This window comes from Neoarius graeffei, chromosome 10 (assembly GCF_027579695.1).
Source record: "Neoarius graeffei isolate fNeoGra1 chromosome 10, fNeoGra1.pri, whole genome shotgun sequence".
NCBI classification, from domain to species: domain Eukaryota; kingdom Metazoa; phylum Chordata; class Actinopteri; order Siluriformes; family Ariidae; genus Neoarius; species Neoarius graeffei.
In genome coordinates, this window is record NC_083578.1 from 38,244,469 (window position 1) to 38,271,983 (window position 27,515).

General features: G+C 42.0%; 1 protein-coding gene across 2 annotated transcripts in view; it reads left to right on the forward strand.

The window, feature by feature from the left end:
* Window positions 1-689: 689 nt before the first annotated feature.
* Window positions 690-27,515, forward strand: part of septin5a (septin 5a) — a 41,521-nt gene continuing 14,695 nt past the window's right edge. The window contains exons 1-9 of one of the 2 annotated variants that reach the window (XM_060931770.1): window positions 690-1,185; window positions 1,813-1,903; window positions 2,046-2,132; window positions 16,936-17,059; window positions 17,464-17,598; window positions 17,977-18,094; window positions 18,220-18,321; window positions 26,643-26,739; window positions 26,923-27,058. In XM_060931770.1, the coding sequence (XP_060787753.1) occupies window positions 1,096-1,185; window positions 1,813-1,903; window positions 2,046-2,132; window positions 16,936-17,059; window positions 17,464-17,598; window positions 17,977-18,094; window positions 18,220-18,321; window positions 26,643-26,739; window positions 26,923-27,058 (980 nt within the window). In that variant the 5' untranslated portion in view covers window positions 690-1,095. The remainder of the gene's footprint in view (window positions 1,186-1,812; window positions 1,904-2,045; window positions 2,133-16,935; window positions 17,060-17,463; window positions 17,599-17,976; window positions 18,095-18,219; window positions 18,322-26,642; window positions 26,740-26,922; window positions 27,059-27,515) is intronic. The other variant, XM_060931771.1, reaches the window with a different exon arrangement.

Sequence of the window (27,515 nt, forward strand, 5' to 3'; positions counted from 1 at the left end):
TTATTGACAGCCCATTACACATATTCTCTTCCTCTCACACATTCATATCATGTCTCTTCTCCATCCTCATCATATGACATATTTTTGCACATTCTGGGATATACTGTACAGCTTGGACTTCAACAACTCTTGCACATACCCCTTAAATTTGTCCACTTTTCTAATTTGTATATTTCATATTCTTCTATTTTTTTATTCTATGTATATAGCTACTTTTGTCTTTGTTAAATTCTTCTATCTTAACTGTTCAAGCACCAGTCACCAAAATAAATTCCTTGTATGTGAGAACGTACTTGGCAATAAACTTGATTCTGATTTCTTGAATGACGAAAGTGCCCTCTCTTGGTATTCATGTGGTACTGCAGTCCTTCACTGTCCATTTCAATGTTCCATTCCAAACTGCATCCTAATTAGATCAGTAGAAGGACCAGGTAATCATGCAGGTGAGGATTAATGTGATAAACTGTGAAACAAAGTCTTTAACAGGAAACAAAATGTAGAACTGTTTAAATGTTCTGATGATCTGGGAGAAAAGAGTACTTTCATCAGTCCTCACTGGGCTGTTATGTGTGTTCATATGTATGAACACTATGTGGCACAGAGCAGGACTGACAGGAAGGGTGTGACTCCAGTTTTACTGAATGTGGTTAGGCACAGCACCAGGGTTCACTGCACCTCATTTCTACTCTGTTTATCCACTCTGGAAAAAAGGGGGGAGGAATGAACGATGGATGAATGAGTGTGCTTTATTCGTGTTTTCACCCCTCCCCTTTCCTCTGGTTAAATTGCTTCCTTTCCTTCCCTACCTTTCTGTGCCATTTTCCTCTCCCTTTCTCTCTCCTTCTCTCGTCTTCTTTTTCTTTTGTTCTTGTGCTTTCTCGGAGTTCTACATGAGAATTCTTCTACCCACCTGTCTGAACAAGCAAAGTGTTGCAGGCTAGAAGCCACACAGAATAAGGGAGAAAGAGGAAAGGAAGAAAAGAAAGGAGTTAAAGGATCCAAGTAAACTTGAGGTGTAGCAGTTTTGAGGAACAGTTCTGGAGACTTTCCCATACTCTGTGTGGTGCGTGGGTTGAGGGTGCTGGACTGGGATGGATGCCATTATGCTACAGGAGAAGCTGGTGGAGAAACTGCTGTGTGCTCGAAGCAGGACTACTCGTCAGAAGGTTGTGGGTGTGGGTGTGGGTGTGTGGCTAATATAATAATATATACTCTGTTTAGCGAAAGATATTCCAAGTTATTCTAAGATTTTTTTAAATATGTGTTAAATTGAGAGAAAGGTGAACAAAGAGTTTAAAAGATGGGAAATGTGAGTGAATTTTATTATGAATGTGAGTGATGGAGTAGATGCAGGGCCACTGTGGGAAACTTTTCAGTCACCCACAGAGACATCGGAAATGTTTATTACAAGTTATGAGGAGTGCTGGCAGACTGAGCAGTTTGGCCAGTCTGTGAGTTGTTTTTTTTTTTTTTTGAAAGGGCTATTCAGTCACATTCAACAGGGCATTTTTTGCCTGTGTGTGTGTGCATGCGCCTTTATTTTCTTTTGATTTCATAATCTTTATACTTCACATTCCCTATTTGTCTGTATGGACATGTTGAGCTCTTCTCTTTGTGAACAGCCATGAATTGGAGGCTTCGTCTTTCCACAGTGGTGTCCAATATACTGAGTCTAGCACTATTCTGTGCTTTTGTGTGCACCAGTTTGGATATTGAGATTGCTCAGAATGATAAATTCTACAAGCTGTGATGTTTGGCAGTTTCACAGTGCCGTTTTTTATAATTGCTGTCTCTGCTGTTTGTGTCTCTCAGGATAAGCAGTATGTCGGCTTTGCAACGCTCCCTAACCAGGTCCACAGGAAGTCTGTCAAGAAAGGCTTTGATTTCACACTCATGGTAGCAGGTTATTGAAACCGTCTCAACAACTGACATCATTGTCAAGTGACATCACTGTCAACTGTCTTTTCCCTTGCCATTAGATATTGCAAGTATCTGCGTGCTCACATTTATCATTAACAAGAATTCTTTGCATGTGTATGTCTCAGGTGAATCTGGCTTGGGCAAGTCTACTCTAGTAAACAGCCTTTTCCTCACAGATCTCTACAAGGACAGAAAACTACTAAATGCAGAAGGTAAAAACCTCATGCAGCATGTTTGAGATGTCATTAGCATTTTATTTTTATTCCCTTATTTTATTACATTTATAAAGTAATTAAATCAGATGTATTTATATCAGTCACTCAATTTAAGTCATACACCAACAGCACACCTTTTAATACTTTCTGAGCTATTTATAACAGGATTTGTAAGGTCATATAAATCCTGGAAAAATCAGGGAAATGTACAAATGTGTTCTCCAGACCTGGAAATGTCACTGGGGGGGAATGAATATAGAAAGTTTTAAAGGATGTGTACTTTTTTTAAAGCCTTTTCTCTGATCATTTATTTTCAAATTTACAGCCCCAAATCAGAAAAAGTTGGGATGGTATGGAAAATGCAAATTTAAAAAAAAGAAAAATGTCTAAATTTACTTTGACTTATTTCATTGCAGACAGTATGAACCCAAGATGTCATGTTTTGTCTGGTCAATTTCATTTCATTTGTTAATATACACCCATTCCTAAATTTCAGGCCTGCAACACATACCAAAAAAAAATTGACCAATGGGGCAATTTAGGGCTAGTGTGAGGTAAAACAATTAAATAATGATGTGATTTGAAACGTGACATCAACAGGTGATTGTAATCATGATTTGGTACAAAATCAGTATCCAGAAAAGGCCTAGACTTTAAGGAGCAAAGCTGGACCAAGGATCTTCAGTTTGTCAACAAATGCATGAGAAAATTATTGAAATTAAAAAAAAAAGTTCCTTAAAGAAAGATCTGAAGGGATTTGGATATTTCACCTTCTAGGGTGCATATCTTCATAAAATGATTCAAGAAATCTGGAAGAATTTTGTTGCATAAAGGGTGCAAGCCTAAGCTGAACACCTGTGATGTCTGATCCCTCAGTCAGTACTGCATCAAGAACCATCATTCATCTACAGCTGATGTAACAAAATGGGCTCAGGATTACTTTGGCAAACCTTTGTCAAGCACTACAATACAGGAGTTACATCCACAAATAGCAGTTAAAACTTTACTGGGAAAAAAGGAAGCCTTAGGTTAATTGTGTCCAGAAGCTCTGTTGACTTCTCTTGGCTCAGAGGCATTTGGGATGGACCATTACACAATGGAAACATATACTGTGGTCAGACAAATCAGTATTCCAGGTCTTTTTTTTTTTTTTATAAATGGATGCTCTGTCTCTGTGTGTGTGTGTGTGGTGGGGAGGGGGGGTTATGGTGGTGTAGTTGTTAGCACTGTCGCCTCACAGGAAGAAGGTTCTGGGTTCGAGCCCAGCAGCTGATGGGAGCCTTTCTGTGTGGAGTTTGCATGTTCTCCCTGTCTGTGTGGGTTTCCTCCTGGTGCTCCTATTTCCCCCACAGTCCAAAGACATACAAGTTACGCTAATTGGTGGCTCTAAATTGACTAAGTGTGAATGTGAGTGGGAATGGTTGTCTCTGTGTCGGCCCTGCGATGACCTGGCGATTTGTCCAGGGTGTATCCCGCCTCTCACTCATGGTCAGCTGGGATAAGCTCCAGCTCGCCCAAGACCCTGCACAGGAATAAGCGGTTACGGATAATGAATGGATGGATGCCGTGTGCTCTGGACCAAAGATGAAAAGGACCATACAGACTGTTACCAACAGCAAGTCCAAAAGCCAGGGTCTGTCATGGTATGCGGTTACATCAGTGCCCTTTGCAAAGGTAACTTACACTTCTGTGATGGCAGCAATAAAGTCCATTGAGATTTTGGAACAACACATTCTGCCTTCAAGACATCTTTTCCCAGGATATTTCAACAAGACAATGCAAAACCAGATTCTGCACACATTACAAAAGACATGGCTATGGAAGAAGAGGGTGCCTGTCCCCTCTGTCCCCAATAGAGAACATGTGGCAAATTTTGAAATGAAAAATATGACAATGATGACTCCATACTGTTGTACATCCTGACCTATTTGCAGGGAGAATAGAGGGGGAAAAACACCTGAAACACTATCATTGGGTGTCTTCAGCCCCTTAACCTTTTTTTTTTTAAAAACATATTGTGAGAAGGAATGACAACATTATAACATGGTAAATGTCTTACTGTAAAACTTTTTTGAAATATGTTGCAAGAATCAAAATTGAAGGTGTTTGTTTTGAAAAAAAAAAAAAATGTGCTGCTGTGTTGTTTTGAATGTGATACAGGTCAAAGATTATTGAGAATTTTTGGTTTTAATTCAATTTCCACATACTGTCAACTTTTACTGATTTGAGGCTGTATGTATTTTATTTACTGAAATGTATTATTCTAAAATGTGGTATGCTACACTTCAGTCAGCAGCTGAATAAGTACAACTATTCCTTGTTGTTGCTGCTATAGTATATCAGGGTGTGTATAATATCATTCTGCCATAGCACTGATATAGATTCTATTTTATTTTCAGGTCAGTGCACTGTCTTGTTTCCACTGTGAAAATAAATACCAGACAAATGTGTAATTAACAGTCTTGGCTTACAAAAGATGAAAATGCAGGATGTGTAAAATGTAAACTTTCTTCCAATTGACCCCTTGTACTCACGTCACACTTACGTTAGCAACCATTGCTACCCTTGGCCTGGGGGAAAAGCAAACTTTGTTTCCAGACTGTTCACCTACTGAAGACAAGATATATTGAAGATGTCTGACATCTGTAGCTTGAAGAAAGCTACAGCTAAAACAGCTTTACTACTGGATTACTTGGATAATAAAGTCAGAAAGAAGCAAAGGATAGATATATGTGGAAATTAGAGTTTATTAGTAGTTATGATCCATACAAAATTCCTCGAAACGATTGAAATGACAATGTAGATTTGTGGCCTAGCATCACCTACATAGATGTTGGAATGTACAACCCCAATTCCAAAAAAGTTGGGACAAAGTACAAATTGTAAATAAAAACGGAATGCAATGATGTGGAAGTTTCAAAATTCCATATTTTATTCAGAATAGAACATAGATGACATATCAAATGTTTAAACTGAGAAAATGTATCATTTAAAGAGAAAAATTAGGTGATTTTTAAATTTCATGACAACAACACATCTCAAAAAAGTTGGGACAAAGCCATGTTTACCACTGTGAGACATCCCCTTTTCTCTTTACAACAGTCTGTAAACGTCTGGGGACTAAAGGCCAATTTATGCTGACAACGCAGTCCTCGCAGATAGCATCGCAGATAGCGTCTGCGTAGCCCCCCCACCTTCGCAGACGCTCTGCGCGCACCTCCCAAAAATTGTGACCACCGCAGAAGCCTCGCAGACAGCGTCGCAGACAAGAGGGCTCTGATTGGTCCACTCTACATCCGCTGTACACGCACTTCCGCTTCCCTACTTTCCCGGTTTGTTTTGTTTTCACTACCGCCATTTTTAAAAACACGAGCGAAGATGGAGCAGCACGAAGAGCGGTTGATCGAGGAAGTGAGGGAGTACGTACATCTATACGACTCCAGTTCTAGTCATTATAAGTAACCGGAGGATAAACACTCCACTAACCACACCCACCAACTACTCCTAGCGATTTCGCGACTTCGCGCCCCCTTGCGTTGTGGCGGTGAATAACATTGCGCACGCCTATTACTCCCCGCTTAACAATAAATTACAACTGTCTGCGAAAAGCTATCTGCGAAAGCCTTGTCGCAAGAGCATGCAGAGGCCTTGAGGAGACAAGTTGCTCAAGTTTAGGGACAGGAATGTTAACCCATTCTTGTCTAATGTAGGATTCTAGTTGCTCAGCTGTCTTGGGTCTTTTTTGTCGTATCTTCCATTTTATGATGCGCCAAATGTTTTCTATGGGTGAAAGATCTGGATTGCAGGCTGGCCAGTTCAGTACCCGCACCCTTCTTCTATGCAGCCATGATGCTGTAATTGATGCAGTATGTGGTTTGGTGTTGTCATGGTGGAAAATGCAAGGTCTTCCCTGAAAGAGACATCGTCTGGATGGGAGCATATGTTGCTCTAGAACCTAGATATACCTTTCAGCATCGATGGTGTCTTTCCAGATGTGTAAGCTGCCCATGCCACACGCACTAATGCAACCCCATACCATCAGAGATGCAGGCTTCTGAACTGAGCGCTGATAACAACTTGGGTCGTCCTTCTCCTCTTTAGTCCGAATGACACGGCATCCCTGATTTCCATAAAGAACTTCAAATTTTGATTCATCTGACCACAGAACAGTTTTCCACTTTGCTACAGTCCATTTTAAATGAGCCTTGGCCCAGAGAAGACATCTGCGCTTCTGGATCGTGTTTAGATACGGCTTCTTCTTTGAACTATAGAGTTTTAGCTGGCAACGGCGGATGGCACGGTGAATTGTGTTCACAGATAATGTTCTCTGGAAATATTCCTGAGCCCATTTTGTGATTTCCAATACAGAAGCATGCCTGTATGTGATGCAGTGCCGTCTAAGGGCCCGAAGATCACGGCCACCCAGTACGGTTTTCCGGCCTTGACCCTTATGCACAGAGATTCTTCCAGATTCTCTGAATCTTTTGATGATATTATGCACTGTAGATGATGATATGTTCAAACTCTTTGCAGTTTTACACTGTTGAACTCCTTTCTGATATTGCTCCACTATTTGTCGGCGCAGAATTAGGGGGATTGGTGATCCTCTTCCCATCTTTACTTCTGAGAGCCGCTGCCACTCCAAGATGCTCTTTTTATACCCAGTCATGTTAATGACCTATTGCCAATTGACCTAATGAGTTGCAATTTGGTCCTCCAGCTGTTCCTTTTTTGTACCTTTAACTTTTCCAGCCTCTTATTGCCCCTGTCCCAACTTTTTTGAGATGTGTTGCTGTCATGAAATTTCAAATGAGCCAATATTTGGCATGAAATTTCAAAATGTCTCACTTTCGACATTTGATATGTTGTCTATGTTCTATTGTGAATACAATATTAGTTTTTGAGATTTGTAAATTATTGCATTCCGTTTTTATTTACAATTTGTACTTTGTCCCAACTTTTTTGGAATCGGGGTTGTACCTTCTCACTGCATTCTCTGTTTTAATTAAAAAAAAAACAACCTTATCGTTTGCTGGAAGAGAAGAGCAGAGAGGATTGAGAATCGACCGGTTGTGATTTGTTTACACCTGATACTAATTCTTGTAGCGTCCTGGCAACTACCACAAAGATGCGTCCAAAAAGCCCAAAAATGCCTACTGACCCAGGCAAAAATGTTACAGGCTTTATCTTGTGTCTTGATCCCCAGATCAAGTTACAACCCAATCACCTATAAAAAATTGTATGCCTCCATGCTCTTTCAGGTTTTCATCTGTTTGTCCGTGTAGAACAATGTCTGCAGCACCAGCTAGTTTGAGATGTTGGGGAACTCAACAGATGGATAATTTTTCAAATCATCGGAAAAATCCTTCTTTACTAGTGTGTAAGGATCTATCCCATTGCAAAGAGCAACTTTCTGAAGGTATCTTGACTGTGCATTGGCCTCTAAACTGCAAAAATAGTCAGAGATAGTTTCACTAGCTCTTTGCATAACAATGGCCAAACCGGTTTGTCTGACCACCACTTCATTCGCTGGAAGTAAACATGCAAGCAAAAGTCATGTGACCTGAATACAACCTATATTCTAGTCCAGGTTAACCGCTCACAAAGAATGATTGGAAAACCTTTAACTCTGGATCGTCAGAGAAAAAAAAAATAAGGTCATGGCCACACACTGCGACTGTATTGAGGTATTTCACCTGACGTCACAGGGTCACGTGACGCCCCGGTGTCCACCATTTTGGACGGCAAGCTAGCTAATGTCAACAACATCGTAGCTAGTATGTTACTGTAGCAATATTTACGTTCAGTCATTTGGATGACTGTTAAAACCTTTCAGTCTCAAGTTTTTCCTTTACTGGATTTACTAGTTTACTGAGCTAGCGCGCGATGGCTCCCGGCCTGGCCGGAGAGCGCGCGATGGCTCCCGGCCTGGCCGGAGAGCGCGCGATGGCTCCCGGCCTGGCCGGAAAGCGCGCGATGGCTCCCGGCCAGGCCGGAGAGCGCGCGATGGCTCCCGGCCCGGCTGGAGAGCGCGCGATGGCTCCCGGCCCGGCCGGAGAGCGCGCGATGGCTCCCGGCCCGGCCGGAGAGCGCGCGATGGCTCGCGGCTCGGCCGGAGAGCGCGCGATGGCTCGCGGCTCGGCCGGAGAGCGCGCGATGGCTCGCGGCTCGGCCGGAGAGCGCGCGATGGCTCGCGGCTCGGCCGGAGAGCGCGCGATGGCTCGCGGCTCGGCCGGAGAGCGCGCGATGGCTCGCGGCTCGGCCGGAGAGCGCGCGATGGCTCGCGGCTCGGCCGGAGAACGCGCGATGGCTCCCGGCCTGGCTGGAGAGCGCGCGATGGCTCCCGGCCTGGCCGGAGAGCACGCAATGGCTCCCGGTTTGGCCGAGCGCGCTAGCTCAGTAAACTAGTAAATCCAGTAAAGGAAAAACTTGAGACTGAAAGGTTTTAACAGTCATCCAAATGACTGAACGTAAACTTTGCTACAGTAACATACCAGCTACTATGTTGTTGACATTAGCTAGTGCTAACAGCTAGTTGCTAGTACACTGCTACAACACAGACACCGACCCTAATAATACAGTTCTTGGTCATTGCCTGGTAACAGCAAATTTATAACGGGCCATGTCTCAACAGACTAAGAAGTTATTTCAATGACATTTAATAACATTTTGTTTATCCTGAGGACCGAAAGTAAATGAAAATGTGAACAAACCTTAGCTGTAATCAGATGGCGACCACCGGCTCCAGGGACGACCCGCTGATGTAGGCATGTTACCCAGCCTGACACAAAATATTTGTAGGCATCCAAACTCTTATACGCTTTCAGATCAATACCTGTGTATGGCGATGGGTTTTTAACGACATAGGTATACAGATCATGTGGGCTGAAGTCAGGTAAAGACGAGGGCTTCGTGTACTTCCGTACGTCAGTGAACAATCCTGGTGGAAGCAGGTAAACATCGTTCTCTAAGCCTGCTAACCTCAATTTTTGCAAATACCTCTCCCTCTGCTCGCCCTGTAAATGCCCTACGTCGCTGGATAGTGAAGGTGTTTTCTGCATCTCGCTCCTTTTTCTTTTGTTTTTCGTTTGTCGCCTTCCTCGCATTCAAACTGATTCGAGCCGTGCCGTCCAAAATGGCAGCCTCACATGACTTGGTCACGTGAGTGAAATACCTCAATAGCAGGCCTTGGAGAGAGCTGTTCTCACATAGCATTGTTGTAATCGGTTATTGGAGCTGTAGTGAAACTAAGGATTCACTGTGAGTTAAAGATTTAAAAAAGTGTACTGGATTCTTCCTATTGCTGTTTTTTTAAAAATAATTTTTAAAAAAATCTCCTACTCCCACATCAGAGATATTTCCTTTCTAAAGGAATGCCCAACTCAAGTTCCTAAGCCACAATCAGAAGTTCAAGACAAAGTTTCAGGCAGACAGTAATACCTTTCATATTTTTCTCTATTTGAATGATTAGAACAACCAAAAACAGGACAAACATGAACCATATTTAAGACAGATTAAGCCTTGCTTACAGGAAAGATGGTATCTGGTTGTCCCCCAGGAGAAATCATCATGTGATGCGTGACATCACATGCAAGAGGTCTATATTCAGTATTGTTAAAATGGGAGAGAGGCAGCTTTGATCAAAGATGTATTGAAAAAAAAATCAGGGTACTGCAGAGTAGAGCCCTGCACTCCCACGGGAGTCCCGCGGGACCCGCCGCAAAGCAGTGCGGCGCGGGACAAATTTTGAAAGCTCATTGCGGGCGGGAGGGGGAGTGCACAATGCGGGCGCGGGCGGGAGAGGTGATAAGCTGCAGTCCCGCTAACTAAAAACGTGTTTAAAATAAAATTTATCAATTACAAATTTATGTCTATCATATATAATTTGTGCTGGATATTTTATTTGGCATTAATAAAAACATTTTAAGATGCCTAAATTTGCGGATGTGGTTGTGGCAGCAGGGGCATGGCCAAGCAGCAGTCTGTGAATGGAGGGCGGGGTCGGGGAAGGTAAGTGGCTAGGTCATTAGGTCGGGGAAGGTAAGTGGCTAGGTCATTACACCTGATGTCAATTTGTGTGTGTGTGTTTGTTTGTTGCAGGGATGGAGTATAAAGGGAGGGGGAGAGGAGAGAAGAGGGATTCGCTCCCCGACCACAACACGTGTGTGTGTGTGTGTGTGTGTGTGTGTGTGTGTGTGTGTGTGTGTGTGTGTGTGTGTGAGTGAGTGAGTGAATGAAAGAAAGCTGAAAAGCTCAATAAAGTGAGTGGTGTGCGTCCCGGGTTTCAGCACCACTGTAGTAATCCCCGATGTGGGTGGAGCATAGAAGCATGGCAGGCGAGAGTTCATGTTCACACCCACGCACTTTATTGAGCTTTTCAACTTTCTTTCTTTCACTCACTCGCTCACTCACTCGCTCGCTCACTCACTCACTCACACGTGTTGTGGTCGGGGAGCGAATCCCTCTTCGCTCCTCTCCCCCTCCCTTTATACTTCATCCCTGCAACAAACAAACACACACACACAAATTGACATCAGGTGTAATGACCTAGCCACTTACCTTCCCCGACCCCGCCCTCCATTCACAGACTGCTGCTTGGCCACGCCCCCGCTGCCACAGTGGTCTAATCTCGCGTACGTTTCCGATTCCTTTCCGCTCTTCCCTGTTTGAGATCTCCGATCATGGCAGAAGAGCAAAGCTCCTCTAGTGAAGCTCACAATGGGTATCTCTGTAAAACCTCAGCTGCGCATGCCGCCTGGCATCGCACACCCTCACTACGTGCGCTAGGTGAAGGATCGGTCAGTGGAGAGCTCAGCTAAGCTCAGCATGTTTAATTCCCCAAGCCAATGACAAGAACTTTCGTGAGAAATAACGCGAATGTCTGCATCATGTGGGATTTGCGGGCGGGAGCGGGACAAAATATGGCGGGCAGGAGCGGGACTGAAAATCATAATTCTTTGCGGGAGCGGGCGGGAGCGGGACTGCACAATACGGGAGCGGGCGGGAGCGGGACTGAAAATTCTGTCCCGCGCAGACCTCTACTGCAGAGGCAGAGAAATCAGTGTCATTATCTTGTTTTGTCAGATAATAGGCCCAACACTAATCCTGTTACAACTTCCTCCGATACAGAACACAGACATCTACAGCTACTACCTAAAACAAAGCTTTGACTGTTGAGATACTTTGAGCCCTAAGAGTTACAGATCCATATTATTCATATAAATCTTGCAACGATACCATGTTCCCAGCAAGTCAAATTGCAGCAAGATTTGCTTGTGAAAAAATGTGCGTCATGTAATAGTGGCAGATGTAAATACAGCTCAAGGGTATTTATAAAGGGCTTACAAACTGGTCTAAATTGTGAGACAGAAATGAGATTGAGGAGCAAGCAATGGTCAGGTGACCTCCAGAATAAACTAGAACAGGCAAAGAGCAAAGTGAGGAAACCAAAATCTTTGTAAAATGTTCACCTGAGTCCCAGAATCTGAGGCAGGCATTGTTCAAGGCAGAGGAGCAGATAGAGGGCAGATCTGCAGTAACTTTGTGTAATACTGACATTCTCCATGAAGCTGACCTGTAGAATGATGTTCTCAGACTTGTGGCAGGGTGATGACCCTGACGGAGTAGAGAGGCAGGATGAGGACATCCTCAGTGGACCTGGCAGGCAAAGTGAAATTCCTGGCCGAACTAACAGACTGGACAGTGTCTTTAGCTGAGCATAGAGGCAGAGTGATGTCCTCCATTGAGCAGAGAGGGTGACATCTTCATCGGAATCTTGTGGCAGAACAACAATGCCCTCACCAGAATCTGGTAGTAGAGTGACAATGTCCTTGCCAGAGTCAGGTGCTAGAGTTTGAAAGGCTGGCCTGTTGACCACTGGCATAGACATGGTGTTGGAGGCTGCCCCATCGGACCCTATTATGAGTCTTGTGTTGGAGGCCACCCTGTCAGATCTGGGCATGAGCTTGATGTTGGAGACCGGCCTGCCAGCCTCTAGCTTGTCACTGGAAGCCGCCCCGTCAGTGTCCGATATGAGTTTGACATCGGAGACTGCCTTGTCACCGGTATCGGCATGATGCTGGAGCCTGGCCAGTCAGTCACTGGCATAGACAGGGTGCTGAACAGCAGCCCCCAACCATCGGTCTCTGGCAAGGACATAGGCATGGCACTGAAGACTACCCCATTGGTCTCTGACATGAGCATAGGCCTAAGAATGGACATGGGCCCGACGCTGTGGCTCATCACGTCAGTATCTGACAGGTGTGGACTTCAGTGTTTGCATGATGCTGGAGACTGCCAGGTTCATCTCTGGCATGGGCATGAGCCTGGACATATGCTCAAGCATAGGCATGGCATTTAGAGGTCTCCCTTGTTGACCTCTGGCAGAAGCCTGGCATACTGTTGACCTCTGGAAGGAGTGCTTCACTGAGGGCCATGCTGTTGGCCTCTGGCATGTCTGCATGAGCTTCAGCAGCCCAATTCCTTCCCCAGAGCTTGGAACAGCCACTTAAGCATGTCATCAAATCTTGTGGAGTCACTGAGGCACAGGTGCTCAATGGTAAAGGGATAATTGTGTCATGGAAGTAGCCAAACATACACACTCAAAAGTTATCTGTAAAAGCATCTTTATTACCTACAGTCCTCGAAGGGGGAAAAAAAAATCTCCCAGCCTTACTTGCCCAATGGGCAAGCAGCACCCAAAACATACTTGCCCAAAAAACAATTCCACTTGCCTAGAGCTTTATTTTATTTTGGAGAGGACAGAATGCAGTTGATTTTTTTTTGTTAATAGGTAAAGCAGCATAATTATCATAAGTCCACAAAACCATAACACCAATATATGCAGATACATTCAGAAAGAGAGAAGTTCTAGTCACAGAGGAATGAATAATTTAGGTTATATTAAACTGTGGAGAGTTTTGAATGAGTATAATAATGCTGGAGCTTTGTTTCTGTTATCAGAGGAACATAGTCCTTTGCAAAATGTCACCCTGGAACCAGAGTGTAGAAATGAACCTACAGTTCAAGAGAGTTCTACACAAACACACTGAACTTTATAACAGCTGCATGCATGCAAAATGGAAATAAATTGACTAAGGCAAGAAAAACTATTTTGGATAAAATTGTTACTGTCCGTTACATACTGATCAACCTGTGTGACTCAGTTGTGCCTTTGAATTGAGAATTAATGAAAAGGGAACTGAACATTAACCATTTATTGAAATTACTACAAGAATGATTACAGTTACTATATGACTATAGCTACAACTGAAATGTGCTGATTCTGTTAGTGTTTGTAATTATTGCACCATCCACTATTAGATAAAATTAAAAAATCTTACAATATTGTTTGAAAGTCTAAAGCAAGAGTTATTTTACAAATAACACTTCAGATATTGTTTTAACAATAAGAATCACTGTATAAATGATGGAGTGCAGATAGCTGTGTAACTACATGTCCTTGGGGTTGATGAGACATGGAGGGGTGGGGATACCGTCTAGCCACAGTTTAGGTCAGAGCTGTTTGAGAGTAAATACTTTGGCTTTTGCAACATTCTGTTCCCAAAAGCTGATGTCAGGAAAAAGTCTTTACACAAAGAAGGTTTTCTTGCTTCTGTAGTTTTTTAAAACTGTTCCGTGTGGGGACTTTTCAGGAAAAAAGTCCTGATGTATATTCCAACATATAGCTAATGCTAGGCCACAAATCTGCACCATCACTCCAGTCATTTTGAGGAATTTTTTGCAGATCATAACCGCTAATAAACTCTAATTTCTGTGTGTATCTATCTTTCGCTACTTTCTGACTAAGATTGTCCAAGTAATCCGGTAGTAGAGCTTTTTTAGCTGTAGTTTTCTTTGGACAACAGCAACAGACGCTGGACATCGCCGCTTGACTTCAGTATGTGAACAGCCAATCAGCGGGCCCCGCATGTGTTTACGATTTTTATGCCACAATTTACAACCAATGGGAGACACCCTTTGTCAGCTGTCCACCAATCACAGGCTGTCATGCCACAATGGCGGTATGTTGATAAATATTTAGAAAATAAAAATATTATGAAATATACAAAACCATTAAAAACAACAAAAAAAATCGTAATATATACTGGTTAGAGGTAAGGAACATTATTCAGTGATATCGTTTATTATTAACTCCAATTGTGATATAAAAGTTCCAAGTTTGACACCTGCCCGCTTCAACCGTGCTGCTGACACACAATGTCCTTGACCCTCGTTGCCCTTATAATTATGTGGACCCCTCTGAGCTGAGCTTTTCCAGTACACTCGAACATGCGCATACTTTGACGAATTATAATCAAAAACAAGGAAATTTGAATGATTTCTTCAATTTTTTTGTACTTTCATATATTGTGTTGATGAACAACACAGCAAAGGGAATTAAATGCCATTAAATATGAGCTATAAAACCATTGTTTCTGAAAAGGTTCCCTATTGTACACCTTCAAACTAATCAAAAAACAAGACACTAATGTTACCCAAGCACTGTCCAGAAACGCTGCAACAGCAGCATACAGAATGCATGGAGTCTCATTCTACAGCCAACAAGCAGTTAACGGTGTGAGAGATGTTAAGTGTAAATGCACAAATTAAAGTAACATTAAAGTGTGAAGTGGTGATCACACAGTCCAAGTAAATTCTTGCTTGAGTACTGCTTATTGATCAGAGCAAGTACAGAGAAGCTGCCAATAGTTAGGTTTAAAAACAAGCACTACTTGAATATAAATTTTGCCCTCCTTTCCTTCTGGCCTGCAAACGTCTCGATTACTTTCCGGTTAAAGTCATCTCGGTCACCAGTCTCTTTTCAATTGATAGTATGGCCAATGCATTCAGCCTCTCTTGCATCTTACTGTTCAGCAATGCTAAGCCTACCAAAGAAACTTAGCTTCAAACAGTTGTCAAGCTAGCTGCAGGTGTGCTATTTTGCACTCTTCAGAAAAGTGTTTAAGGTCCTGTACCCCCATCATCATGACTCACATGATGGCAAAGAGAGCCAATGACCCACAGATCACCCTAACAACCCTCTAGACTGCTAACACCATTCAGGGACCTTAACAACCTACAGACGACCCATGTGACCTCAATGACTCCTTAGGGTTGCTTTTGGTCCACTAGAGGATAAATACCTCAAACTCTGTACTAGTCAGACAGAATTGAAGAAGCCTTTCGGATGAGAGGTGAAACATTTTCAAGGATTTCAAGCAAGTTCAGTTGCCTTCTTTAGCACCTATGGTTTACGATGACCTGGATGACTGAGAACTTTCACAGACTGTATCCCTGTCATTGTCCACAATGTTTCAGTGTCAATACTTTGAAAACGCAAACAGGGAAAGCAATTAAAAGCAGTACTCACACTGCATCCAGCTAGCCAGCTCCGTTTGTCATAACGAGTGGAAGAAGCCTTAAGTGTAAACCCACCCTTGATCACCTGCCTGCTGCTTAATGTTTAAATTGAGCTGGTCCAGTTCAAGCTATTTTATTCACTTTTTTTTTAATTCCAGTGTACGCTATGTAAATCATGTTTCTGGAAAGAAATAGCAGAATTTTCTTTTTTCACAGATCCACTTGAACTTGCTATCTTGTAAAAACTCTGGTCTAACAAGCAGCAGTGAGTGGCAGCTGCAAATATGAAGGTCTGTAGGAAACTGTCCAATCATGTGGAAGAAAATTTAAAAACAATTCCAGTTGGCTGCTAATAAAAGAAGGCGTGTCTGGGACATACTTTACTATGCCCTAGGCCAAATCTTGAAGCTGCCAATTAAAACGCAGCCTCAAGTCACCTGTTCTTCCAAAGTTTGTGTAGCCACATAGACACTCATTTGGCCGGTGCCCCAGCGGGTAGAAGTATACAGGAAGTGTAGGTGTTCACATAAATTTTAAATAGATACAGTTTAAAAACAGCAGCACAGTGGTATAGTGGTTAGCACTGTCGCCTCACAGCAAGAAGGTTCTGGGTTCAAGCCCAGTGGCAAACAGGGGCCTTTCTGTGTGGAGTTTGCATATTCTCCCCGTGGGTTTCCTACAGGTGCTCTGGTTTCCCCCACAGTCCAAAGACATGCAGGTTAGGCTATTTGGTGGCTCTAAATTGACCTTGAGTGTGAATGGTTGTTTGTCTCTATGTGTGATGCCCTGCTATGACCTGGCAACTTGTCCAGGGTGTACCCCACCTCTTGCCCATAGTCAGCTGGGATAGGCTTCAGCTTGCCTGCAACCCTGCACAGAATAAGCGTTTATGGATAATGGATGGATGAATGGAAAAACAGGTTAAAAATAATTTGATGGATACAGGGTGAAGTAGAATGAGGTGAACAATTCTGACTTAATAAATACTTTTGCTTAATTAATTTATGTTTAATATCATGTAGTCTTTCTCATCTGGATAATTGGAAGGGGGCGGCACCCCAGTGCCCCCTGTTGACCAGCCGCCACTGCTGTTCAGAAGGTTGGGGGTTCAAGCCCCAGCACCACCCAGCTGTTGGGCCCTTGAGCAAGGTCTTCAACCCCAGCTGCTCCAGGTGCTGCCTCATGGCTGACCCTGCATTCTGACCCCAGCTTCCTAACAAGATGGGATATGCAAAGAATAGAATTTCACTGTACTGTAATATTTATGTAACAAATAAAGGCTTTGGAATAAGAACTCGGATTTCTATTACACTAACAAACCTTTATGGTTAGAATTTCACTTAGAATATATTATTCAAGTTCCACTCCTGAGGATATGCTTGTATTGTTGGGAAATGCTACATTTACAGTCAATCTTTTGTCTCTCCCTTTCTTTCAGAGCGCATTAATCAGACAGTGGAGATCACCAAACATACTGTGGATATTGAGGAGAAGGGTGTCAAACTCAAACTCACCATTGTGGACACACCAGGGTTTGGAGACGCTGTAAACAATAATGAGTGGTAAGAACTTGGCAAATCAGCTCACAAGTGATTGATTTCTGATGGAATGTGGTGCAGCATGCATCGCCTCACAGCTGTAGGGTTCTCAGTTCAATCCTGAGCTCCAGTTGCTTTCTGTGTGAAGTTTCATACATTCTCCCTGTGTCTGCCTTGGTTTCTTCTGCTTTCTCCAGGGTCCTCCCACCACCCAAAAAACATGCCTATAGGTGTAGCCACACTAAATTGCCCTTAGGTGTCAGTGTATGTGGGCATGGAGCCCTGTGATGGACTGGTGTTCCATTCGTAGTGTGTGTCTGTCTTGCACCCAGAATCCACTTTATCCACCCTGACCAGGGTAAAGCTGTTGCTAAAGAGGGTTGAATATTTCTTGCCAGTCTGATATTTCCTCTGTGTGTATTTTCCAGTTGGAAGCCCATCACTGACTACATTGATCAGCAATTTGAGCAATATTTCAGGGATGAAAGTGGACTCAACAGGAAGAACATATTGGATAACCGAGTGCACTGCTGTCTTTATTTCATACCACCGTTTGGACATGGGTTTGTAACATGCTGTGTGTGTACTATATGACTAAAAGTGTGTGGACACCTGACTATTGCACCCATATGTGGGTCTCTGAAAGCTGTTGCCACAAAATACAAAATTATAAAAGAATATCTTCGTATGAATGCTCTATGTCTTCGAATACTAATGCTCTTGTGACTGAGTGGGCATAGCCATCAAAGAAGAGTGGACATTATTATAATAGCAAAGGGAAGGGGGACTAAATCTGGAATATGATGTTCAAAAAGCACATATGGGTCACGTGTCTATGAACCTTTGGCCATATCATGTATATACAGAGTTGTCTCTGGAGAATTAAAGGTCTATCAGAAAATTTGTGTGTGTGTGTGTGTGTGTGTGTGCGTTATTTTCAGTTTGAGGCCGGTAGATGTGGAGTTCATGAAAGCACTGCATGAGAAAGTGAACATTATTCCTCTCATTGCCAAAGCAGACTGTCTCACTCCGAGTGAGATAAAGAAGCTTAAGGACCGGGTGAATACACAACATTTTACAATATTTCATCCTGTACTACAACTGAACACAGCTAATTCACTTATGTTCTCTTCAGTGTATGCTGTTCTCCTCAAATTATCCCTTTGCTGTCTCTTTTTCTGGAGGTACGAGATGAGATTGAACGCTTTGGGATTAAAGTGTACCAGTTTCCAGAATGTGACTCTGATGAAGATGAGGAGTTTAAACAGATGGACAAAGAGCTGAAGGTGAGATGCAAACATATAAACCTCCATAAAGTCCAACCGCAGTTATAGCCTTAACCTACATCATTTTTAGATTATAAGGAGTTTCAGCAATGATGAGAAAATACGTCCATCCATCCATTATCTGTAGCCACTTATCCTGTTCTACAGGGTCACAGACAAGCTGGAGCCTATCCCAGCTGACTATGGGTGAGAGGCGGGGTACACCCTGGACAAGTTGCCAGGTTATCGCAGGGCTAACACAGAGACAAACAATTCACACTCACATTCACACCTACGGTCAATTTAGAGCCACCAATTAACCTAACCTGCATGTCTTTGGACTGTGGGGGAAACCAGAGCACCTGGAGGAAACCCACACAGACATGGGGAGAACATCCAAAGTCCACACAGAAATGCCCTTACCAGCCTCTGGGCTTGAACCCAGGACCTTCCTGCTGTGAGGCGACAGTGCTAACCACTACACTACCATGCCGCCGAGAAAATATGTCTCATCTCATCTCATTATCTGTAGGCACTTTATCCTGTTCTACAGGGTCACAGGCAAGCTGGAGCCTATCCCAGCTGACTACGGGCGAAAGGCGGGGTACACCCTGGACAAGTTGCCAGGTCATCACAGGGCTGACACATAGACACAGACAACCATTCACACTCACATTTACACCTACGGTCAATTTAGAGTCACCAGTTAACCTAACCTGCATGTCTTTGGACTGTGGGGGAAACCAGAGCACCCGGAGGAAACCCATGCGGACACGGGGAGAACATGCAAACTCCGCACAGAAAGGCCCTCGCCGGCCACGGGGCTCGAACCCGGACCTTCTTGCTGTGAGGCGACAGTGCTAACCACTACACCACCGTGCCGCCGAGAAAATATGTATTCACTGTAAATTTATAGTTACCATTGGCCATGAATTTCAACACAGTTTTGTAGTGAGCTAATATCAGCCAGTCAAATCAATATTTACTCAACAGTAAGAAGTGCAAGACGTCTAGAGTAAAGAGTAAAACCAACTCGAGTACAGCTTGGATATGTGTCATTTTTTTCAACAATAAATCCCTCCATTGATTATTTCATAAACAGCAGGTTGCAAAACACTCATTCTAAAGAATACACTCACTTGTATTAAAATGTAAAATGCTTCTAGACAGTAATTTTTAAAAAATAGATTTTGGTGGAAACGGGGGGGGTGTCACGTGACCAAGATGGCAGCTTAGTGGAGAAGCTCTGAAACTGTGGGCTGCTTTTTTTTTTAAATACCCTTACAAACTTTCAACAACTCTCAATAAAGACACAGTGCAGTATGTCAGAGTCCTCTGCGGTGAAACAGTGCAACATTTTTACTCGTGGACGCAAGCAAGGCACTAAAACAACTCCATTGAGTCCATCGAGCAACACAGATGCTAATATGGCTAACATAACGGAGGTACTAAGTGAGCTAAAATCATTACGGTCGGACTTTGGAACAAAGTTGAATAACATCGACGCAAAACTGACTGGAATGTCAAATGCTTTGGCCGCACTTGAAGGTACTGTGACGGAGATAAAACAAGATGTTTTGACTAATACAGCTAGTGTCGAAGAAGCCAAAACTCGCACTGACCAGACTGAGAGGGCACTAGAGAAAGCTGAGACAGCTTTGGAATTGGCTACCAAGCGAATCACTTTCCTTGAGGCCAAAACAGACGACCTGGAGAACAGGGGAAGGAGAAAGAAGCTGTGCATATTGGGCTTAAAAGAGGGAGCAGAGGGAGAACAAACTCTCCTCAACTTTATTACCTACATGCTGCCAAGATGGCTGGAACTACCACCAGAAAAGTCATTCATATTGGAGCGGGTTCATCGCACAATGGCCTCGAGGAAACCAAACTAAAACAGAGCGGTGCTGGTCCGCTTTCTAAATCTCCAAGAGAAGGAACTTGTGTACTGGGTGACAAGGAAATTAGAAATCATGCACAATGGGGCCAAGATCACATTTGCTCAAGATCTCTCCGCGGAGACATTACGCATCCGATGGGGGTTTCACCCGATCATAAAACTGTTTGTTGACATCAACGCCTTTCGTGGATTCTTACACAGCCCCTGCAGGCTTAGGATCCTGTATGACAAGAAGATTTATATTTTCTCGACACCACAGGAAGCCGAAGATTTTTATAAAACTCTCCCACTACAAGCAGCAGCAGGAGAGGAGCCATGTGAGTGAGTTGTGAGGGACATGTTTCTGATGTAGCCTGGTGGCTGCATAAAGACACTTGGATGTACTACACAACGAATCACAGCAGTGTAGGCTATTGTGTTGTTCAAAGGCTTATTAAAATTCACTCCATTTTTGAACTTTCTTATTTACATGCTGAAAGCTAAGACTTTAAAATAAATTATGATACTTTGGATAAGGGTTACAGTAATTATTATGTAAACTTAATAACATGGTTGATGGATACTGTTGGAGCGCTATCTGTTAAGTTCACGCTGATTAGTTGCTCCCCAGTATTGGGGATCAGCGTCTTCCAAATCCACCTTGATTCCAGGGGAGAGGGAGGCATTTTACAAGGGAAATGCCCATGTTTAGTAAGGGGTAGTTTATATTAGGTTCAGTGTTCAGTGTGTGTAAGTGCTTGAATGTATGTGTAAACTTGCATCTCTGTAATAAGGTTTCTCTTTTTTTTTTCTCTTCTTTTATCATTATTATTACCCCAGACGTACATGAATAATGTTATAATTGTATATGGAGAGGACTAAACAGGAAAATAGTCTGATTGCTAATATTACAAGTTGGAATGTCAGGGGATTGAAGAAAACAACTAAACTAAAACAAGTATTAAACAGGATAAAAGATCTAAAATCTAGGATTATCTTTATACAAGAATCACATCTGACCACAACAGATATACAAAGGCTAACCAAAAAAATGGTCTGGTCAGGTTTTTCATGCTTCCCTTAATAGTCAAGCTAGAGGGGTTGCTATTCTTATACACAAATCAATACCATTCCAAACAATAAAACTCATCAAAGACCCACACGGGAGGTACATTATAGTACAAGTCAGTATTCTGTCACAAAAAATAAACCTTATTAATATATATGGTCCCAATGATGATAACCCATCCTTTTTTGAAAAACTATTCCTAACTGCGTCGGCTCTGGAGGGCCTATACATTATAGGAGGAGCCTTTAACTGTACCCTAGACCCAGTTTTAGATAGAGCTACTCAAACTGACAACACCCATACAAAAACCAGAAAAATACTCCATGATTATATACGAGACCTTAGACGATATGACATCTGGAGAATTAAAAACCCTAATAACCGGGAATATTCATGTTACTCTAGTTCATATAAAAGTCATTCACGTATTGATTATTTCCTAATATCTATAGAGTTACAACCTCAGGTTAAAAAATGCTGGTATAACAGCATTGTAATTAGTGACCATGCAGCAGTGTTTATGGAAGTCCAACTGGGTAAAATTGATTATTGTCCAAAAAGATGGAGATTACAATCGTTTTGTTAAAGGATCCAAACTTTGTCAAATTTATAAAAAACTCTATAGACATGTATTTTGAATTAAATAAGGATGAAACCACAGCTAGTATTAGATGGGAAGCTTTCAAAGCCTACATAAGGGGAGAAATTATAAGCTACACCAGTAACAAAAATAAGCAATACAAACAAGAAATAGTCATTAGAAAAACAAATTAAAAACATAGAGAACGAGTTCTATCATGACAAAGATCCCAAAAAACTACAAAACTTGACTATTATGAGAGCTAAATATGATAAACTGACAACTGAAAGAGTGACTAAGAGTTTAATGTGGACTAAGCAAGCATATTATGATCAAGGAGAAAAAGCAGGTAGATTACTGGCCTGGCGAATTAAGAAAACACAAGCTGAAAGGACAATTCATAGTATTAAGTCAAAAACAGGTAACTTAACGATTGACCCCACAGAGATAAACGATAACTTGAGAGAGTTTTACAACCTGTTATACAAATCAGAATATAATGGAAATGAAGAAGCTCAGAATACTTTTCTTGACCAGTTACAATTCCAGACATTATCAGAGGAGGATAAAGCAATACTTGATAATCCACTAACAATAGAGGACCTTTTAGAAGCTATAGGAGATATGAATAGTGGTAAAGCACCCGGACCAGATGGGCTGCCAATAGAATTTTATAAAGAATTTAAAAGTAAACTGGTACAGCCACTTCTAGACATGTATAATGAATCATATGAATTGGGAATGCTACCGGATTCATTGAGAATAGCAACTATAACTCTTTTATTAAAACCAAATAAATCCCCAACTGAATGTTCCTCCTACATGGGAATTAGTCTTATGGGATGTGACACCAAGATATTATGTAAGGCTCTTGCTAGGAGACTAAACAAATATTTACCTAAATTGATAACTGACAACCAACAAGGTTTTGTTAGAAATTGACAGGGCTATCACAATATCAGACGGGTTCTAAATATATTATATGAGAAACACAACACTAAAGACACAGCAATGTTAGTTCTAGATGCATGCCAAGCATTTGACAGAATAGAATGGAATTATCTCCTGGAACTACTTCCAAGATATGGATTGGGTGAGTCATTCCTTCAATGGATTCAACTACTATATACAAATCCTACAGCACAAATTCTAACTAATAACATTTCAAAACCCTTTAGCCTACAGCGATCAACGAGACAGGGATGCCCTTTGTCACCACTACTTTTTACATTTGCAATAGAACCTTTAGCTGTAGCGGTGAGAACGCGTGCGGGAATATCAGGCATAAGAATTGGTAAAAGAGACCACCTAATTTCTTTATTTGCGGATGACATCATATTTTTTCTGACAGATTTAAAAAAGAGCATCCTGAACCTGACAAGGCTATTAGAAGACTTTGGAAAATTCTCTGGGTACAAAATTAATAATTCCAAATCTGTATTAATGTTTCTTAATGAGGAAGAGAGGGGAAACCCCACAATAACAACACCATTTACAACAACTACTGAAGGTTTCAAATATCTGGGTGTTAAAATCACTCCACAACTCAATAAAATAATCCCATCAAACTATGACCCTCTGGTAGATGAAGTCACCAAATTATTAAACCGATGGTCTAATTTACCCATATCCATGATGGGACAAATAAATGTTATAAAAATGACAGTTTTACCTAAATTCCTGTACTTTTCCCAGATGCTTCCTCTGCCATTACCAGCATCGTTTTATGATCATTTAACCAAGTTGTTCAGTCAGTTCATCTGGAACAATAGGAAAGCAAGACTTCGCCTAAAATTACTATACCAGCCTTGAGAGAGAGGGGGGCTTCAGTTTCCAAATCTCAGGTGGTATTATATGGCGGCCCAGTTAACATCAGCTACACATTATTTTTGTACTTCACCCCCATCTTGGGTAAGCATTGAACAAGAATCAGTTCCAGAATTGTCCTTACATAGTTATTTATACTCTTCAGATGAAAAAAAAAACCTTTAAAAACATACAAAAAATCCCTTCCTGAAAAACACAATTTTAGTGTGGCACACTGCACACAAACATATGGGAGACTCTCTAGTATTCTCCCAATTCACCCCATCTGGGGTAATGAACAATTCACACCTGGTAAAAAAGATGGGGGATTTAGATCATGGCATGTGAAAGGCATCCAGAGAGTGAAAGATTTGTATATGGATGGAGTGTTGCTTACCTTCAATCAGTTACGTGAAAAATATAAAATTCCTCCAAAGCATTTTTTAAAATATCTACAATTGAAAAATTTCATGTCATCCAGATCCAGACAGATTATGCGTGTCCCACCATTATCAAAAATAGAAGAAGTCTCCCTTGGGTGTATGAGAAGGAAACACCTACTTTCTATTTATTATAAGTTGCTAATATCTACTTCTAAAGATTCAGCAATGGACAGGTTAAATGCTTGGAGAGGTGACATACAAGAAGACATAACTGAAATGGATTGGAATAAGGCTTGTTTAAAGGCACAAACAATAAATACAAGGTTTAAGCTCCTCCAATATAAATGGTTGATGAGGACGTACATGACCCCTGTCAAACTTCACCATATGTCTGGCAACATTCCAGACACTTGTACTAATGCTGCTTTTCCACTACCAACGTGGCAGAGTTGGGCTGAGCCGTGCCGTGCTGAGTTGGGCTGAGTCGAGCTGAGTGGGGCTGTTGGAGTTGCATTTCGACTACAACCGCGCTGAACCGTGCTGGCTGGAAGTGGGTGGACATATTGGGTGGAGTTAGCGAAAGTGGGTGGACGTCACGTGATGTCGTTAGGCGGCGCAAACAGTGACATCAGTGACCTTTTAAGCGGTAGTCTCACGACCCGGATAGTAAACAATAAACATGGAGGACATGGAGTCGTTAGTGTTGCTGGTCTTGGTGCTGTGGCTTGTTGTCACCGACAACGCCAACAGATACTGGCAAGAGTGTATAGATGAGGCGAGGCGCATAAGGCTTCAGAAATTCTCGTAATTCGTAATTCTTCTTCTTCCGGGTTTACGGTGTTTACAGATCCCAGCGTGCTCGTGGGGCGTGTGTGGGCATGTGAGGACACTCCTCCTCACCAATCAGTGCACAGGGGAGTGTCTCCTCACACCCCTAGCCTCACTCAGCTCGGTTTGGCCCGCTTCAGCCCCACTCCAAAACCGTGCGAGTTTTGGGTGCTGAGTAAGGCTGAAGTGAGCTGAGTCGTGCTGCTCTAAGGTAGTCGAAACGCGAGCCGTGTTGGGCTGAAGTGAGCTGAAGTGAGCTGAAAAAGGGTAGTGGAAAAGGGCCATAAATGTCTAAATAACAAGGAAACCCTTTTTCACTGTTTATGGGAATGTCCAAAGATTCAGAAGTTCTGGAAAGATGTTATAAATTGTCTGTCAGAGGTCTTTCATATTAACATACCACTAAATGCTAAGCTGTGTGTACTTGGAATCTATCCATTGAACTTCATACAAATGCAGAAACAGACTAAACTATTGGACTTTGGACTTCTACAAGCCAGGAGAGTGATTGCACTTAATTGGAAGAGTGTAGAGGCGCCCTCTATGAAACAGTGGATAAAGGAACTTTCAGAGTGCCTTGGTCTAGAAAGACTAACATATATTGCTAAGGGAAAACAGAAAGAGTTTGTTCATCTCTGGGAACTGTATATGAGCATTATAGAGTCTGAAATGTAAACTTTTATTTATTTCATTTTATTATGTATATATTTTTTAAAGTGTGATCCTTATTATATTGAAGTTTGAGTATTTAATTTCAAATTTTACATTGATGTTAATTTTGCAAAATTGTGCATTTATATGTGGCTTGTGCAAGTTTAGGTGTGTGTGTGTGTGTGTGTGTGTGTGTGTGTGTGTGTGTGTGTGTGTGTGTGTGTGTGTGTGTGTGAATGTTATGTTCTATCTGTGACAGTAGTTCAATTGTTAGTGTTTTGTAATGCAAAAAGACCTATAAATATATTTGGAAAAAAAAAAGATTTTGGTCCAGTTCCTACAGCTAAGTAACTTGACACTAGTCTTAACAGTTGAATATTTGCTCCTCTTGCTGTATTTGTCTCAAACTCGCACTAATATGAATGGCGAGCTGTAACCATATTACAGAATTAACTCTAGTCAATTAATGAATATCAATCAATATCAGATGTCAGAGTGGTGTAGTGGTTCGCACGGTCACCTCACAGCAAGAAGGCTCTGGGTTCGAGCCCAGTGGCTGACGGGAGCCCTTCTGTGTGGATTTCCTCCGGGCGCTCTGGTTTCCCCCACAGTCCAAAGACATGCAGGTTAGGCTAATTGGTGGCTCTAAATTGACCGTAGGTGTGAGTGTGAATGGTTATTTGTTGTTTGTTATATGTCAGCCCTGCGATAACCTGGCAACTTGTCCAGGGTGTACCCCGCCCATAGTCAGCTGGGATAGGCTCCAGCTTGCCCGTGACCCTGCACAGGATAAACAGTTATGGATATCGGATAGATAATCAATATCAGTAGTCTTCTTATGAACATAAATGGCTAGTGGGTGTTCTCACTCTTATTGAAAATGGGCTATATGTTGGATAGGCAGTAAAAGACACTCAACATCAATTTATTAAAAATAGCCAGTAGCTGTAAATTTCAGAGTAAGAGATGTGTTTTATATACACTCATGAATAAGATTAAAATTAATGAAAATAACTACACCACCCTTAAGGAAATTTCTTTCTGATGTGTTTATTGGAACGGAGACAATTTTGTTCTTATGTTCATATCAAATGTTCTGATCATGAACTTTTGTGTGCGTGTGTATGTGTGTGCTTAAATTTGTTATAGGAATGTACTCCCTTTGCTGTTATTGGCAGTAATACAGTGGTAGAAGCAAGAGGTCAAAGAGTGCGAGGCCGCCTCTACCCTTGGGGCATTGTTGAAGGTGCGGTAATTATGTATTTATTATTATATATGACACAGTAAAGGGTAATCATGGACATGTATTGTGAAATTGATAATTTGCGTAGGAACCTTACTGTTAAATGTAGTCTTTTTTTAAGTGTGTGTGTTCTGTCAAGTGAAGACTGTTACATATTTGATTCATGTTGCTGTGTGTTTCCTGCAGTGGAGAACCAGTCCCATTGTGACTTTGTGAAGTTGAGGAACATGCTAATTCGCTCACATATGCACGACCTGAAAGATGTGACCTGTGATGTACACTATGAGAACTACAGAGCCCATTGTATACAGGAGATGACCAGGTTTGTGTGTGTACTTACCTTTCTCACTCGTTTCCAAATACCCTTTTCATTTCTTCCGCCAACTTTGTTGGAGGAGGTTATGTTTTCACCTCCATTTGTTTGTCTGTTCCCAACATGACATAATATATTACATCAAACCGAGTGTTTTACTAGGAGTTATTATACATGCAGGACACTTTTTTCCATGGAATAAAAACATGTATTCAATTCCCTTCTAGCGTGTTTCATTCATTTGGTTTGATAGCATGCAATATTGTTCGCGTATCGCTTATCCTACGTGTATTATGTCACTTTACCCAATGGAGAATGAGCGCTGAATATGGTTCACGATATTGTAGGTTGTCAAGACAACATGACCTGAGCTCCAACATCCAATGAGAAAATTTTCTTCTGTGCATGCACAGAATCATTTCTTTGTTCGCTGGGAAAGAGAAAGACTAGGCTAATCCAGTGCTAG